Source organism: Thamnophis elegans, chromosome 9, assembly GCF_009769535.1.
Source record: "Thamnophis elegans isolate rThaEle1 chromosome 9, rThaEle1.pri, whole genome shotgun sequence".
Lineage (NCBI taxonomy): Eukaryota > Metazoa > Chordata > Lepidosauria > Squamata > Colubridae > Thamnophis > Thamnophis elegans.
In genome coordinates, this window is record NC_045549.1 from 23,202,137 (window position 1) to 23,219,744 (window position 17,608).

The 17,608-nt window shown below is 37.8% G+C and overlaps 1 protein-coding gene across 1 annotated transcript in view; it reads left to right on the forward strand.

Annotated features, from left to right (window-relative positions):
- Positions 1-17,608, forward strand: part of ARHGEF38 (Rho guanine nucleotide exchange factor 38) — a 61,293-nt gene that overhangs the window by 11,085 nt on the left and 32,600 nt on the right. Inside the window, exons 2-5 of the mRNA XM_032223585.1 lie at positions 3,530-3,720; positions 5,649-5,772; positions 10,264-10,411; positions 17,370-17,387. Of these exons, the coding sequence (XP_032079476.1) occupies positions 3,530-3,720; positions 5,649-5,772; positions 10,264-10,411; positions 17,370-17,387 (481 nt within the window). The remainder of the gene's footprint in view (positions 1-3,529; positions 3,721-5,648; positions 5,773-10,263; positions 10,412-17,369; positions 17,388-17,608) is intronic.

Here is a 17,608-nt window from a genome sequence, read left to right on the forward strand (position 1 = left end):
GCCATAGTCATTAAATGAATGTCGTAATCATTGAACAAATGGCCCAGTCCTTAAATGAACCCATTATACCAAAATAAACACCAATATCTGGCAAAAAAAACCCTCACAAATTACAGTCACATGACCACCAGGCAGTGCAAACAGTCATAAATCTGAGCAGGGTGCCAAGGACACAAAATGATCATGTGACTACAGGGGTTGGGGACATTGGAACTTTGAAATTGGGTCAGAGTTTCAAATTTTCTTGGGAAATAGCTCTTGGGAGGGCCATCGTCATTTCAAATGGCTGCTAAGCATCAACATTCATCCAAGTCAAAGTCACAATTAAAATGTTTAATCTAAGTCACAATTAAAATGTTTAATCTTCAAAAGTGGATAAGATAATAACATTACATATTTTATTACACTGCCAAATGAGTCCAATTTACAATTTTCAAAGTGCCACAATTTTCACTCCCCTTAAGAAACACTCGAGACTGACTGCCACTTGTTCTCAGCCTGCAAACCTAAGTCCCCCAGAATTCCTTCAAGGTCACCGTTGGTGGGGAAAATCCGGTCTCGGCTCCCCCCTTCAGTTTTTCTTTATTGGCAGGGTAAAATATCCCTGCAGTTGCTAGAGGTGAGTGGATGGGACTCAACAATGGGAAATCCCAGTCAACAATGGCTGTTCAGCCCAAACTTTCCCAAGATGCTGACAGAGATTGGAAGAGATCAGGAAAAGCAGAAATTCTGACTCCCTGTTGCAGCATCTCATAAAACCTGCCCTTTCTGCTGTATTGCAGGTGATTGGGAAGTAAATAGACTCAATAGTCCATAAGTGACAATGACATCTAATCATAGAAGCACCACACTAGTGCCAAAGTCTTTTATAGAAGTGAGCTGAGATTTAATTACCAGGGCCGTGGTAACTGAGATGATTATCTCTTTAGTTTTTGGCATTTTAGGAATGGTGCTGTTGCTTTTAATTGTATGAATGCTTCCTGTGGTTTTATTACATTGATTTGTTTAACACTGCATTTTTAAACACAATATTCTTCTCATTGGAAAACTGAAGCTGTTGATCAGCTTTAAAATTTAATAAATTAATATATACTTCACTCAGATAATTATTTTAGTTGTCTTATGTGACAGCCAATCAGCACTCTTCTGTATTATGGTGTGGCCAGCATTAAGCATGAAAGCCAGCTGGGTGACTTGGGACCAGTTACTCTCTCTCTCATTCCAATTCACATTACAGGGTTGTGGTTATGGAGCAAATAGGCAGAGAAAGAAGCATTAGGTATGTTCTCTGCCTTGAATTGTTTCTAAAAACAATAAACATGGGATAAAAAATATAAACTTAAAAATAAAATAAAATACTGGAACAGATGGGAACTCATTTACAGGGATGTCTGACAGAGAATATAGTAAAGATAAAGGTAAATGTTCCCCTCGCACATATGTGCTAGTCGTTCCCAACTCTAGGGGGCAGTGCTCATCTGTTTCAAAGCCAAAGAGCCAGCACTGTCCAAAGACGTCTCCGTGGTCATGTGGCCAGCATGTCTCAACACTGAAGGCACACAGAATACTGTTGCCTTCCCACCAAAGTGGTCCCTATTTTTCTACTTGCATTTTTGCATGCTTTCAAACTGCTAGGTTGGCAGAAGTTGGGACAAGTAACGGGAGCTCACTCCATTACATGGCGCTAGGGATTCGAATCACCGGACTGCTGAACTTTCTGGTCGACAAGCTCAAGGTCTTAGCCACTGAGCCACCGTGTCCCAGACAGAGAATATAGGCAGAGTTTTAAGTGCACCTTCTTCGTTGCAATATTGGTTTTTCAAGAATATCTTTTTTCAAGATATCCTTGCTGACTTTCTTTCAAATGTTTAATTTATGCAATACAAAATAAGGCCCTCTCTTTGACAATAGATGCTCCTCATTTACACTACTTGTGCTTTATAAAGTAACATGAAGAAAATACTTTTCTGTACTGAAAAATATAAATTCAGATTGGAGGGGAAACAATAAACAATAAATAATTCCAGTAGAGAAACCTAGATGTTCATTTCACAATGAAGACCAAGGTGTTAAATCCAAGTAACCGCATAAAAATAATATTGAATATCCTGAGTATTGTTTAAAATTATTAGAGCAGAAAGATCAGTATAACATACAGTCAGGAAAGAAACAGGAAGGTAAGATTAGCTTTCATTTCATGAGACTGTAGCCATAAATGTGTCCAGGTGGTCCTCATTTAGCAATTACAATTAGGACTGATCATTTGATTGTTAAGTGAAGTGGGCATTAAGTGAAACAGCAACTGTCCTTGTGATCTTACTTCAGCTTTCCTTTGCAGATCTGTGAGAGTTGTAATGTGACAATTGGTCATAAAGTTACTTTTTCATCATTGTTACAACTGCAAAGTATCACTAAATGAGACAGTCACTAAACTAGGACTACTTGTACTTATCTCTGAACTCAGAAACATCTGTTCTGTTCATATGAAAGTTCCTATTAAATATATATATATATAGCCAAACCATGTTTTCATTAACCATGTTTTATGGAACAATACCCGAGTAGTTAGGTGCCATAATTCATGGTCAGCAAGTTTTAGTATCTGGCTTCACTTGATGAATCTAATCAAATAAAAGCACAAAATCAATACATGGAACATATTACCATTTATGGTGGACCTGCGAAGAGACTAAAATTTTTTGGAAAAGGATCAAAAATTGGCTGGAGGCAATAACGGGTTAAAATAGAATGGAAACCTGAATTTTTGTTTATTAGGAATAATGTCTGCGAAATACAAAAAAGAAATCCAGTATCTAATACTACATATAATTACGGCGGCAAGGATTGCCGTTGCCGAGAAATGGAAAAACAAATTAATTCCAAGCGAAGATGAAATAATAAGAAAGGTTGTGGACTGTGCTGAAATGGATAAACTAACTAAAGAAATACAGGGAAAAGAAGAATCAGAATTCTACCATATATGGGATAAATGGTATAGGTGGATGGAGGAAAGAAACAAAAATCAATGAAGGAATATAACGAAACTCAAAAAATAATAGTTATGAGTAAAATAAGAGGGTTAAGAATGGTGAAATCCAAATGAAATACAATAGAAGGGGAAATAATAGAAGGTGAGCGGTATTAATTGATAATTGCTATTATAAAGAACAGGAAGCTCCTGTTCATATTGTATTGTGTAAAGGTGGTGTACGTCTAAGTTTTGTCTGTGTGTATTTCACATGTTTGTTAATTAAAAATTTTTTAAAAAGCACAGTAGGGCTTAGTGCTACAGTTGGTATGTATAAACTAAGCCAATAAACATGTTTGCATATGATGCTAATTCCAAGCTGGGGCTGAAGTAAGCCACTACATCATGCTCATGACCATTGATAGAATATCAGTTGCAAAACTTCTGGTTTTATGTGCCCTTTCCATGCATGTGCAGCTGTTCCTTTGCATGGGTCGTTTAGCCCTAAACAAGTTGTTAATCTGTTTTTAAAACAAGTTTGTTTTGTTTGTTTGTTTACAGAAAAGATGGCGCCCCATTCAGGATCTGTAGGACCAGTTGGTTTACCCCTGGAAACTGAAGAACAACTGATTAAGCGAATGATGGCCAGAAGGCAAAAGATAATTGCAGAAATACTCCAAACAGAAAGAGATTATCTTGGTGACCTGGAACTCTGCATCAGAATAGTGGTTGAGCCCTTGAAAAAAAGGCAGGTAAGGAAATTTTGGTCCTTCCTTTCCTTCCTTCTCTTCCTTCCCTTCCTTCCTTCCTTCCTTCCTTCCTTCCTTCCTTCCTTCCTTCCTTCCTTTCTGCTCTTTTTCTACCTTTATCTGAGAAAAGCAAAGAAGCTGGATGCAATTGCTAGTTTACTTTCAGGTCATTATCTTGAAATCCCTTTATGACATGGGCCCAGGATATCAGAGGAACTGGCTTTCCCCATAACTTGTCCCACTCATTCCAGTGAAAAGGTCCTACTTTGGATCGTGTCAGCCAAACAATTTTGACTGGCAGGGTCCAGAAGAAAGAAAAACTAGTTGTGTTCACAAGATAAATGAAGCATAAACTAGGGACTGGTAATTGAATTTTACTTAGTGTGATGATGTGAGAACTTAGTGATAAATTTATGGTTCAGTCAGTTGTGTGTACACAGGAACTCAAATTGAGGAAGCCAACATTCAGTTAACTGGTGGTGTGTCGTGCAAAATGCATGTGTGCCTGTAACATCTCTGCTACATGAGCTGTAGTAGGTGCCAGTTTGCTTCCAGGTCCAATTCAAGGTGTTAGTCACCCCCTTTCAAGCACTTAATGGCAAGGGACCAAGTTACCTGAGGAACATATAGTCCCAACTGCATCAGCCCATCCCACCCAGTCAAGCAAAGAGGTCATGTGTCATATCTCATTAGTCAAGGAGTTTCAACTGGCAAAACTTGTGGAACCAGGAGGAAGGCCTTCTCTGCTGTTACCTCTGTTCTTTAGAAATTTTACCCTCAATCTTCTGAAGTGTGAGGCAGCCCTGGGGACAGCTTGTGACTTGAGGCTACTCCCACACTCTCATTAACTTTTTAGCCTTCCGAATTTTTACCTTTGATTTTTAAGTTTTAACTTTTTATCTGTCCCTTTGTTCAGGTTTCATTTGTTACATTGTTGTAAATTACCCAGAGTCACTTAGTTGAGGTGAGCAGTGAAGAAATTTAATAAATAACAGCCAGAGAGACATAGAGGCTGTATTTGCACATGCAGATAGTTAATTAATTAATCTTATAGTATTTTGCTTTGTAAACCCAGACTGCAGGGTACTGCATCTCAGATTGTGATGCTAATGGAAGTGCTTATTACAATTGTATCTTTTCATGCAGGTTTATTCTGTCAGTTTGTTGTTCAGAAGGCACTTCAAAAATGTCTGGCTACCACTTAAACAGCATATTCTGAGTTTTATTTTCAAGCAAAACAGGCAGCCCACTCTATTAAAATATTTTTATTATTTTTTGCACATTTTTATTATTAAATGGATTTGTATAGCTGCTTTGTATATACTGTAGCATTGCAACAAAAAAGATAACTTTTCTATTTTTAAAAGTATAGACATTAGGAATTAATAATCAAGCTGATAATCTAAATTATTTACATCGTTACCTTTCGTTTTGTCACATTTTTGTTTGAGAAACAAACTTAAGATAGGACAACTTTCTTTACAGGGAGGTTGCTAATGGGGAAGGAAAGTATTTGCCATTCTCCAACCTTGTGTTACTTATTTGTATTGTCCCTCAGCCTCCTAATCTTCCAGTCAGTGTAATTTTGAATTCACTGCTTAAAAAAATTAATTATGTATTTATATAATAATAAAAAGTGCAATCTATTTCATCATCTAGTCCTTAACCTGTTGGGTTCAAATCTTAGTAGCAATGTATACATTTTGGCTTATTATATAGTCATCATTTGTATATAACTATTTCAAATTCAGTTTTGTTTTGTTTTTATTTCAATTGTCCTTTTATTTAAACCTCTCTTTCATCTGATTCTCATCTGAGAAAACTCATCAAAATGTGGGTATTTAGAGTGTGTTTGTGAGCAAAAGAGTAGCTTGACAATAGTAGCACCTCATTTTTTCCCCAGTTTTTGCCCATTGTTTTGGTTTCATTAGATTGCGCGACTTGATGTGGACAGCTTATTCAGCAACATTGAATCGGTCCATGAAATATCATCCAAACTGTTGTCATTGTTGGAAGAAGCAACATCAGATGTGGAACCAGACATGCAAGAAATTGGTATGTTGTTGTCTTCCTGACTTCTACAGTGCTACATGCAGCAATAACAACAATTGTAATAATAATGCTGCAATAATTTGCCCATTGCCCCAGCCACAGTCAAACCTACCTGTTTACTTTTCCAAACTACCATTCCAAGTAGTGTGCAAATGAAAGATGGAGAATCAGGCCCATAATCAACTGGCAAATCACACCCACCTAGCTTCATCCAGGTGGCAACAGCTCCTATCAGACTTTCTTACGGATGCTCTTCCAGCAGCATGTAATTGTACTAACTGGGTCAAATATCTTTTATTTTGGGGAGCCCTGGCCCCAGGATGTGGGAAGGCCCCATGCATTAGGTAGCTCTAACAAGGCATTGTCATTACTGGGCCCTTTCCGATTTGTCAGGCTGGAAACAGTAGGTCACTTTGCCAATCAGTGTTTGAGAGCAGAGCTATCCACATACAGGGGGCCTAAAAAGACAACACATAGCAGAACAATTATCTGGGGCTGAAACAAATGGGTGTTATTTTGCACTGCTAAATTGTCATCTTCCCTTTTTTGACCTCCTGCTCAGGATGTGGCTGTCCAGAGCTGTGTTTCATATTACTTGGCATTCAAGTATGTTCTGTAATGGAGAGGGTTGCTTTGTAGCTCTTTTCCTTAGAGGATATGCAAACAGATCAATTGACTGGCTCTAGGTGTTTCCAGGATACAGGTGACTGGACTGTGTTATCTAACCCTTTTCAAATGAACCACCCAGAGATTAGCTGTCTTGCTCTAACTCAGTGGCTAAGATGCTGAGCTTATCGATCAGAAAGATCGGCAGTTCGACGGTTCAAATCCCTAGCGCCGCATAACGGAGTGAACTCCCGTTACTTGTGCCAGCTTCTGCCAACCTAGCAGTTCGAAAGCATGTAAAAATGCAAGTAGAAAAATAGGAACCACCTTTGGTGGGAAGGTAACAGCATTCCGTGAACCTTCGGCATTTAGTCATGCTGGCCACATGACCACAGAGACGTCTTCAGACAGAGCTGGCTCTTTGGCTTTGAAACGGAGATGAGCACTGCCCCCTAGAGTCGGGAATGACTAGCACATATGTGCGAGGGGAACCTTTACCTTTACCTTTAAAGCTCCACTAACTCTGTATATTTATTAGATTATATTCTGTTTTTCGTCCAGGAGCTCAAAGCAACTTAAAGTATATGGGTATTTTTATTTTACTTTCACAGCAAAGGTGTCTTTCAATGGCTAAGACTGGGCTTAAATTTGGGTCCCTGCAGCTCCAGTCCAACATCTCAGTTACTCCATCCCACTGGGTCTGCCTAGGAAAAAAAAGGACAAAGCTGCATAAAAGCAACATCTTCACACAGATTAAAACAAAGGTTTTTAGAGTTTCCCAAACGGTGCTTTATTTGATGTCATATAAAGCAAACATAACTGACCTTCCATATGTATTTCTGAATTATAATATCTAATATTCCTCACAATGTTTGACTTCACCCTGAGTTTTTTTATTGTTTGTTTTTTGTTTTTTGTTTTTGCTTTTTTCCTATGAATGCAAAAGCTAAATAACCTTTTGATCTTTTAGTTGGTCATCATTTATGCAATGATGTAATTCAATATTCTATAAATAATATGTTAGATCAGGAGGGATGAGCTAACACATACCTAGAATACATTCATGCGTTTTCTTGCTATGAGGAATAAATTGTCATTGTCATCCTCCTATGTTTTTTCAACTCCTCAGTCTAGCCCCGTGATGGCGAACGTATGGCACGTGTGCCACAGGTGGCATGCGGAGCCATTTGTTAGGGCATGCCAGGCATTGCCCTCTCAGCTCCAGCTCCAGTTCTGTTCCCGAATTTCTGGGTTGCCCATAGGGTCATTTTTCATCCTCTGAAGGCTTCAGGGAAGCATCTGGAAGGCCTCCGTGAGGGCGGGGAGGCTGTTTTCACCCTCCCCGGGCTCCTAGAAAGTCCCTGGAGCCTGGGGAGGGTGAAAAAAGCACGCCAAAAGCAAGGGGGAGGGCGCTGGTTGTGCATGCATGCACGTTTGGGTCGCATGCATAGCATTATGGGTGTGGGCACGCTGTGCACGATCCCCCGTGCACTCCCCCTGCTTTTGGCACGCGATCCAAAAAAGATTAGCCATCACTAGTCTAGCCTATAGCGCTTAGATTTCAGATAATCACCCATCCAAATTGTAAACAGAACCAAAGCTGAAGGTTTAGTCACATTGAATGAGTGTTTAACCTCCATGAGCTTGCATGCACATGCACAAGTGACACACACATACAAGTATAGGGTGAAGATCTGGTTCAAAATAGACATCCAAATTTTGATTGGTGATCTGAAGATAGCAAGATTTACTTTGGAGCATTTGAGTTGGAAGAGGTAATTCATAAATATATCAAACTTATGCTGCAGTGGAAAAGCATCAAAATGTCCACAGTGCTTTATGTAACATGTAGCTTTCTGAGTGTTTGTGTATTCACACTACATAAAGTTTTGCTTTGTCTTTAAAAAAAAACAAATAAAACATAACAAATCATGATTTGTTGACTGGGATATTGGCTGAGTTTAAACAACATGTTACACCCTAAAGTTAGGTCTTAGCACACATGACACAGAACACTAAAACAAAAAGAAGTTAAGTTTCTGAAAGATGCCCTAATTGATTCATGAGCCTCAAGCCAAGTTTCAAAAGAAAACCAGTCATTTATTAGGAGCACCATTTTGGCAATACCCTATTGCAATCAGATCTGAGCCTCATTTGAATTATAGCTGAACTTTACCCCGTTCCTTCCCTCCCCTCAGTCTGTATCACAAATCACATTCTCCAATGAAGTGCACCCCTCACAAGCCTGCTGTAGTAATCTGAGATCCAAATCTAGCTGAAGGTATGCGTGGAATGCGTTTCCCCCCTTCCTCACCATGTCAACTTTATGAGTTGACATTAGTGCTTCATGATTTAAAGGGATTAATGAAACCAGCCAATGTATAGTTAATCTGAGAAGAAACAAGAATGGTATTGTTGACTGTAAGAGTTGCTATGTGATTCCTGATTCAGAGGCAACAGGGTAGAAAACTAATCATGTTTCATTATAGCTAATTATAAGTTGAATAGCTTTTTTGAGACAGCCTTCTGCAGCATCCAAGGACACTCTGATTGAAGGCCTTTGGTAGGTTGTTGATTCATATTCTTAATAGTGTTATTAAAATAAATGATGTGAGTGGTGGAGGGAAGAGAAGGTTTCCTTTTTTTACGCATGCAGTAAAAAGGACATGGCTCCATTTAATCATATCCATGGGCACGTTATCTGTAATGAAAGCTGTGCATTTAGCCTCTTGTCAACCCAGTTCACCTTTCCGTGTTTGGCATTTATCTTAGTTACTAGACACAAAGGAAAAATCAAATACTGAATTGTTTTGTCTCCAAATTAGCTAGAAGGCAAAATAAATGCATTGCACAGAGGTGCTGCTTTTTACAGATAGGTTTTTGCAGCTGAAGTATCGCATGAGACCATGCTTTATGCTTTCCAATTTCTGTACCTGCATCGTTCTCTTAATGAGAAGTAAATTCTTTCAAGAAGTTTCTTTCTAGTTGCTTTCAAGAAGTCAAAGACTGCCTTCCTTTTGTGCTTTTCTTTGTTGAGGGCTTACCTTTCATAACAGCTTGATGTCTCAAAATCAGGAAAAGTGCCCCTGAAGCTGGTATCACTGGATTCCTACCATTATTGTGACTATTGAACAAACGAAAAATGATTTAATTTAATGTCCAGTATAAATCAAGGAGCCCAACAGTGCTGTGCTTTATTTTCAAACTAAGAAAATAAATAATTATTGGTTTGCACATCACGACTTAACTGAGAATGACATGGAAAGATTCTTAATGCAGCTAACACCTTAAAGAAATAATTCCTATTGCTGAAGGACTAAAATCATGGACAACTCTTCGACCTTATATTTCTCCAAAGTTAACTTGAGCCAACTAGTTGTCCTGTGTAAGTTCTTTTAAAAAGTGGGACCTTAATGGGTGTCATTTAGAGCAGGGGTGTCAAACTCAAGGCTCGGGGGCCAGATCCAGCCCATGGGGTGCTTAGATCCCTAGAAACAGCAAAGAACTAGCCTGCGGTGTCTCTGACAGTGAAAACGAAGCTCTGGAGGGCCACGTGTGACCCTCCATTTTCAGCTGCCCTCCTCTGCCAGTGAAAATGGAGCTCTGTTTTCAAGATGGCCACATCCACCCCGCTTCTAAGGTCAAATAGGGGCTTGACACCACTGATTTAGAGCAATATTCAATAATTGCAGCACTACCACTGAGAAGGCCAACTGAGATTCCAACTCCTAGGTAGACAAATCAAGAAACAGAGTTTCCAAGATCAATTGTTAAGTGTCCTGCAGATTTTAAAGGAGACAATAAATCACGTTACAAATTTTAGAGAGACCATGTATCATCTGACAGTGGTTTTATTTTGACTTATATATATATATTTGACTTTCCCAGGTCAAGTGTTCCTACAGATTAAAGATGTACTAGAAGAAGCATACAAAATCTACTGTTACCACCACGATGATGCTCACCTTCTTCTGGAATTCTATGAAAAGGACGAGGAATTGAAACAGTGTATAAAAGACTGTCTACAGTCCTTGAAGTAAGATTTTTAGAAGATGTTTTCATTTTTTGTCTGTTGTACTGCATTTGCGAGAGCTAATGTTTAGTATAAATCCTAAATTATGGGAGAGTTGGAGTGGATTATATTTTCAAAAGTTTGCTTTATTAAGGGTGCTCCTGTTTTTTCAATAAGTTACTTGATTAGATTTATCTAATGCTTTTGATTCCTTTTGCATGATTTCAAAAAATTTAAAATGTTAGCAAAAATACAATATTACTTTTTATCTTTATTTTACTTTTGCTTTATTATTATAAAGATAAAAAACTAATACAAACTAAAAATGAAAGTATAAAAATAAAACATAAAGTGCAGAAAAGTAGAAAAGAGGAAAGAAAACAGTAAAAAAGAAAAGATACATAAAGAAATGACTTACCCTTCACGAGTATAAACAATTTCAATAACTTATCACTTTCTCATAAAATGCAACAAATGATCTCTTTTTCTCATATCCCATATCTTATCTATAAACAATCCTTAAAGCTTCATTGTTTCAGTACTGATCAGCAAGAGTTCATTAAGGATTATCAGAGATAAGATATTTATTTAACCTTAATCAAATAAATCAACACTATATTCCTCCCTTTTAATAATTTTGATCTTTAGTCTCTTCAAATAATGTCCTGGAATTTGATTTCTTTTCTTTCTTCTCACAAAATTCTTCAAAGGTTTAACCTTTGCAATATAGGAAAATTATCCAGGTTATTCTCTTCGTTTGTTATTTATATCTACAGTACCTTTTCATTATTAAGATATCAGCCAATTTTTTAATATGTCCATGTGTAACATGTTTTTCTATGTCAAAACCTGTCAGTATAAAATCAAATTTAAATCAATTGTCATCATCTCAGGTAACACTTGTTCCACTTCCATAGCATAGCATCTTTTAAATATATTCCATAGAGGCTCATACTTTTAAAATTAATTGATTGTTCAAAAAAAAAAGTTAAAGTCTTATTACTGGAATGTTTTTTTAATAATTCAAAACAAAAGTATTTTCCCACAGGAATAATTAATTTCAAAACCTTACTTCAAATTCATCTGGTCTGTTTGTAACTTTCCAAAATCAAAATTCTAATTACCCCTTTGCTGTTTATTTTTTAAAAAGTCCTTAAACTTATACTTAAAATGTCTGTCACTGACGCTGTAAAACATATCAATCCAAAGATTTCTAATATCTGAAAATCACTTAACAAGCAATTTCCAAAAGTGATTAGAAAAGTATATAAATCCAGTGCCCTTAAAGGTGCCAACCATGGGTCGAGCAAGATGCCTATTCCCTTATCATCCAGAGCATAAACATGCCAAAGACCACTGTCTTGCAGTCTCCTCGCAAGAAGCAACTCTAAGGAGAACTTCTGGGTGATTTGAGGAATTCTCCTCATCCAGAATAGAATTACATATGTTTAAGTACTTCACCACAGTTTCTATTTACTGGGGTCATGAAAATTCCAGCAATGGAATGGAAACACCTGGGCATTAGCCTGTTCCATCTTTTGGAATTTTTGGAAGGGTTAATACAAGACAGTGAGGTGAAGCCATAAGGGTGGGCATTTTGCTTGACTCTTAGAAGCAAGTGGAATGTATGGCTTCATGAAGTAGATTGGAAAGGAATAATGTCAGAGTTCCAAGTAACATACTCATAGCAAACAAAATTCAGAGGTAGGTAGAGCCCTCAAATAATAAGTTTATTGGATATGTCATATTGGCAAAGGCTGGTGAAAACCAACTCTGATTATTCCTGTGGTTTTCACCTAATTAAAAGTAAAAATTTCCACTTTCTCAAAACAATCTATCACATGGTCCAATCAGAATACTGTCCACTTGCTAGGTGACTCCAGTCCCTTTCTTCCGAGCACCTGCAGGAAGGGCCTTGGTTCCCAAAAGAAAATTTTTTTTTTTTTTTTTTTTTTTTTTACAAAATATTTTATTCAATTTTCACATTCCATTTGCAATCATTTATATACAGGGTATTTACTATAAGAAAAGAAAAAAAAGAAAAAAAAAGAAAAAGGGAATAAAACGAACAAGTAAAAAGGAAACACAACTCATCATTCACAATCCCACCTAACCCTTGCATCCTCCATACACCCCATCTACCCCCTCCAACTTTCCTTTCTCCCTCTAACACTCCCCTCCTACTTCCCTTTCCCCTCAAACCTTCCTTCTCCCCTTACTCCCCAGACACCCTCCTTACATTCCCCTTACTCCTTACATTCCCCTTACTCCTTCCTTACTCCTCCCTCTTCCTTCCCTCTACCTCCCTCCTTGGTGTATGCCTTTATTCGAGTGTTGTTTGATCTGATAAAAGTAAAATGAACCAAGGAAAAAAAAATAATAATAATAATAAAAAAAAAGAACCACCGTATATAAATACATTCTTGTTCTTGTTAAGACTATGTTAACACCCCCCACCCCACCCCCCACAATCCCCATCCCTAATCCTCCCGACTTCCCAGGGCCCACACCTGGCACTACCTTCTATCTAAAATATCTTGTATACATATGGATTAAAAAATAAAAGTAATATATCAAAAAAAAAAAAAAAAGAAAAGCAGAGAAAGAAAAAAAAAAGGAAAAAAAAGAAAAGAGAAAAGAGAAAAAAGAAAAAAAAGAAACCACTCTTTGTGTTGATCTCAGCCCCCCATCTTTATCTATGCTTAAATAGTATAAATCATTCTATCTATGTTTTATTCTCATCTCTTACTTCTTTGCTATTTACCCCGACCTTCTGTAGGCTCTCCCGTTCCCTTCCTAAACCTCATGATCCCTTCCAATAAGATTTAAGCAGCGTGGTTCATGCCATATATTCAAATATAACTTTACAGACAAGTAATCAAACTTTCCCTTCTAGTAAAATTTAAACAACGTAAATGATCTTTCTTTACCCCTTTTTCAAACAATAATTCAAAATAATCTAACCAGATTTCCCCTTCTTAGTAAGGTTAAGCAGCGTAGATCAGATATTACCTTACACAGGAATCAATTTCTATCTTAAGATAATTCCAACCGACTTCCCCTTCTAATAGGATTTAAATAACTTAGTTCATTCCACATGTATTTTACCCTCATCCCCCACTTGTCTGATATTTACCACTATCAAATTTATACTACCATTTGTTTAAGATATAACTCAGAGCGATTTGTAGCATGAATCATTCCACATATTCCAATAATACTTTCAGCAAGAGTCAGTTAACCTTCTATTTTAAGGTAGTCGCTTCTAACAAAGTTTAAACAACATAAATCATTCCGCATTCTTTTTACAGTTATCTTAAGATAATCCCAAGCGGCTTCCTGTTCTAATAAGCTTTAAACAACGTAAATTTTGCCCTCTTCCCTTGCTTGTCTGATATTTACCTCAAATAACGTAGTTCATTCCACATGCATTTTACCCTCATCTCTTGCTTGTCTAATATTTACCACTATCAAATTTATACTAGCGTTTATTTGAAAAATAACTCAGAACTATTACAACCAACTTTCCCTTCAAATAAAAGTTAAATAGCATGGATCATATTCAAATAATACTTTCAGCAAGAGTCAGTTAACCTTCTATTTTAAAATAGTCCCATCTAACAAAGTTTAAACAACATAAATCATTCCGCATTCTTTTAACCACTATCAAATTTATGCTAACGTTACTTTAGAATCTAGCTCAAAGTAGTTTCACCCAGCTTTCCCTTCTGATAAAAATTAGTCCACTTTTTCTACCGGAGAGAGGTCTCAAACCCCCATTCAGTCCTCAACTTTAGGAAGTCTTTTGAAGTATCTAAATTCTCGATCTGCGTTCTTCTGCTTCTCCGAGGGAGGAGGGGCTACCCCCTCCATCTTGCAGCCGCATGGCCAGCCGTTTGCTTTCTCCTTCCGCTTGTCTCTCCTCTCTTCCAAGCGCGTCAGGAAGTCCCGCCTTCAGAATCCTACAATAGAAATCTTGAGCCTCCGAAACAGAGTTAAGACGAAATCTTTGATTCTCAAATGTAACCGTGATGCCGGCAGGGGCCTCCCATCTGTATCGAATCTGTTGACTCCTAAGCTCTTTAGTTAAAAAAGTGTAGTCCCTTCTTGCTTTCAACATCTGGAAAGGTATATCTTTGAAGACAATCACGTCCTGGTCATCAACTCGGAGACTGTTATTATGAAACTTTTGCACAATCGCGTTTCTAGATTCTTTTGTAAAGAAATGTATAATTATGTCCCTCGGGAGCTGTCGCTGTTCCGCTATCAATGAGTTCTGGCGATAGATTTTCCGAATCTGCCCATCAAAGTTAAGTCCCGGGCTTCCCAGCGCATGGCTGAAGGCTTCAGCAAAGGTCTGTTTCAAATTCTCTTGCTCCTTTTCACGGAATCCTCTGACTCTTATTGAAAATGCCTTCCTATCAAAATTTAGCATCATAAGCTGTTCTTCGTTATTTCTAATTTTTTCTTGTAAAATTTGAATATTGGTAGTCAAGTTAAAATTAGCCTTCTCCAGACTTTCCAATTTGTTCTCTATTTCAGCAGAGTAATCTGACAGGGCAGACACGGCTGCAAACGTATTCACCTTCATTTGATTAACTTTAGATTTTAGATCATCATAAAGTTGCAATACAAATTCCTTAATTTCTTGCTTAAAGGTATTAAATATTTTAAAGAGATATTCCTGTGTTAAAACTTCTCCAGTAGAGGGCGTAGGAGACAAAGGCTGTGTTTCCAAAAAAGATTCTTTAAATTCTTTAGACACATTTGTAGCAAGACGCTTCTTTGATCTGGGTGCCATAATAAATAAACAAGTAAGCAGCGCTTCGCTCCCCTCTATTTCCAAAGAAAAAGAGTTTATTTGTTAAGGAGCGGTCTGCAGGAAGATAAACCCGGCTAAGTACATCCAGTAATCATCCACGGAGAGAAATCGCCATTTTGAAGTCTATTTAAACAAAGAAGTCTTTAAGACGAATGGTGCTGGTATTTAAGATAGTAATAAAAGCATAAATCTCACAGGGGTGGTACCCTCCCGTATCAAATCTAGCTTGAGAAAACTTTGTTTTGTCCTGGGGGGGGCTAGCCTGTCTGGGGCTGCCAAAAAAAAAAAGGCAGCTGAGAAGAACTGGCCGGAGATAAAAGCTCCGCTTCGGCTGGATCTAATCTCTTCCACAGCCAAAAAAAGAAAAAGGCTGTGGCTTACGAATAGACCCTAGTCTACGGAGCTATCCTCCCTGCCCCTTTCTTAGCCAAAAAGGGGTGCTATCTATGATCTTATTTAGATATACAGACCAGATCTCTGAGGAGCTCGGTGGAGCCCTCCTCGGCAACAGGCCACGCCCCCAGGAAGCCAAGAAAATATTTTGTTTTGACTGCAATGCCCTCCTCTATTCCCCCCTCCCTATCCCTCTTGTCCAGCGTGTCAGCATTGAAGTCTCAAAATGGCCTCAGTCAGGCCAGCTTCAGGGTGACATTGAGGAATCAATAAAGTGAAACACCTTTTAGAAAACTGCACGATCTAACTGATACTCAATTGTCCTTCAACAAAGCAGTACTTAGAAGTTATTTATTCATCAATATTTATTTATTCATTTGTTAAATGCCTCATCTTTCCTTAGGACCACACAAAAAAACTTTCCCTTTATTTTATTCCCACAACATGACAATATAGTATCAAACTGTAATGAATCTAAAATTGAAGTGAAGATCCAAAAGTCCCATTGTGCTAGAAGGGATATGTAATATTCAAAAAGTTACTGCCTTATTATAGTAACACTAAATCAAGATATAGTTTGGTTTAAGCACTTAGGGTCTACAGTACGGCTTCTGGATTCCTCGTGGGTCTTTAAGGTTTTATTTTTAACAATAAATACTTTATTCTTATTCATTTATATATTCTTTTATTCATCTTAACAATAAAAGCAGTGGGTGGCTCCTGCCTGTAATTTGTTAGGATGTGTGTTTATCTGCCAAGAAAAAATGCAAAGGTAAGCTGAGGTGATAGAATGCATCTGGGAGACTTAAAGATGCACTTCTGTGTCATGGAAAAATAATTTCAACAGTTCTGGAAAATTGGTATGTTGTGATGAGTTAAATTCTCTGTGATAACCATTTCATTAGATGCCTGGGACAGTTCTCAAAATACCGTATTTTTTGGAGTATAAGATGCACCAGAGTATAAGACACAGCAAGGTTTTGAAGAGGCAAATTAAACAAAAAAGGTTTTTGCACTCTACAAACCTCCCCAAAATGGCCCATTTTTCATGAAAACGGACCTGTTTTTTTTTTTAAAGGGCATGAATTGCCCTTAGGAGGCTTGTAGTGTGTTCCTGGGGGAGAGGCAAAAATGAGCAAAAAATCAACCCGTTTTTGTGAAAACAGGCCCAATTTTGTTCCAAAAAAAGGGCATTAGGAAGCTTATAGAGTGCTCCTGGGGGCTGGGGGGGGGACAAAATTGAGCAAAAAACGGCCCATTTTTTGTTCATTTCTGCCCTCCCCAGCCCCCAGGAGCTCTCTGAAAGCCTCCTACTAGATATACACTGCATTTTGGTGAAGGGGGTGGGGTTTCAGGAGGCCAAAAATGCTGTATTCAGTGTATAGGATGCACCCAGATTTTCAGCCTCTTTTTTGAGGGTGCATCTTATACTCCAAAAAATACGATACTTAACGCCCACTGGCTAAAAAAAAAACAACCAACAATCAGAGATTCCTGAACTAGGATCAGCGTACTAATATTCTCTAATTCAGTTAATTTTGCTGACTGTCAGCAGTTCAGCGGTTCGAATTTCACCAGACTGAAGGTTGACTCAGCCCTCCATCCTTCTGAGGTCAGTAAAATGATTATTGGAGGCAATATGTTGACTGTCAACCACTTAGAAAGGGATGTAAAGCACTGTGAAGCAATATATAAGTCTAAGTGCTATTGCTATTGCTTTTCTTAAGAGACTGCTAATGATTCCATATTTCTTTTTTCTTTTTGCAGAAAGATCTATGAAGAAGGGTAAGTTTATTTAGTACATTTATTTAGATGTATTGCAGTATTACCTCTGCCCTGCATTTGGCATGGCTAATTGTGAACCCTATGTATATGTATAATACTTACAACAGTTTATTTAGTGACCGTTCAAGCTTACAACGGCACTGAAAAAAATGTCCATTTTTCACACTTATGATCGCTGCAACATCGCCATGATCATGTACTCAAAATTCAGATGCTTGGCA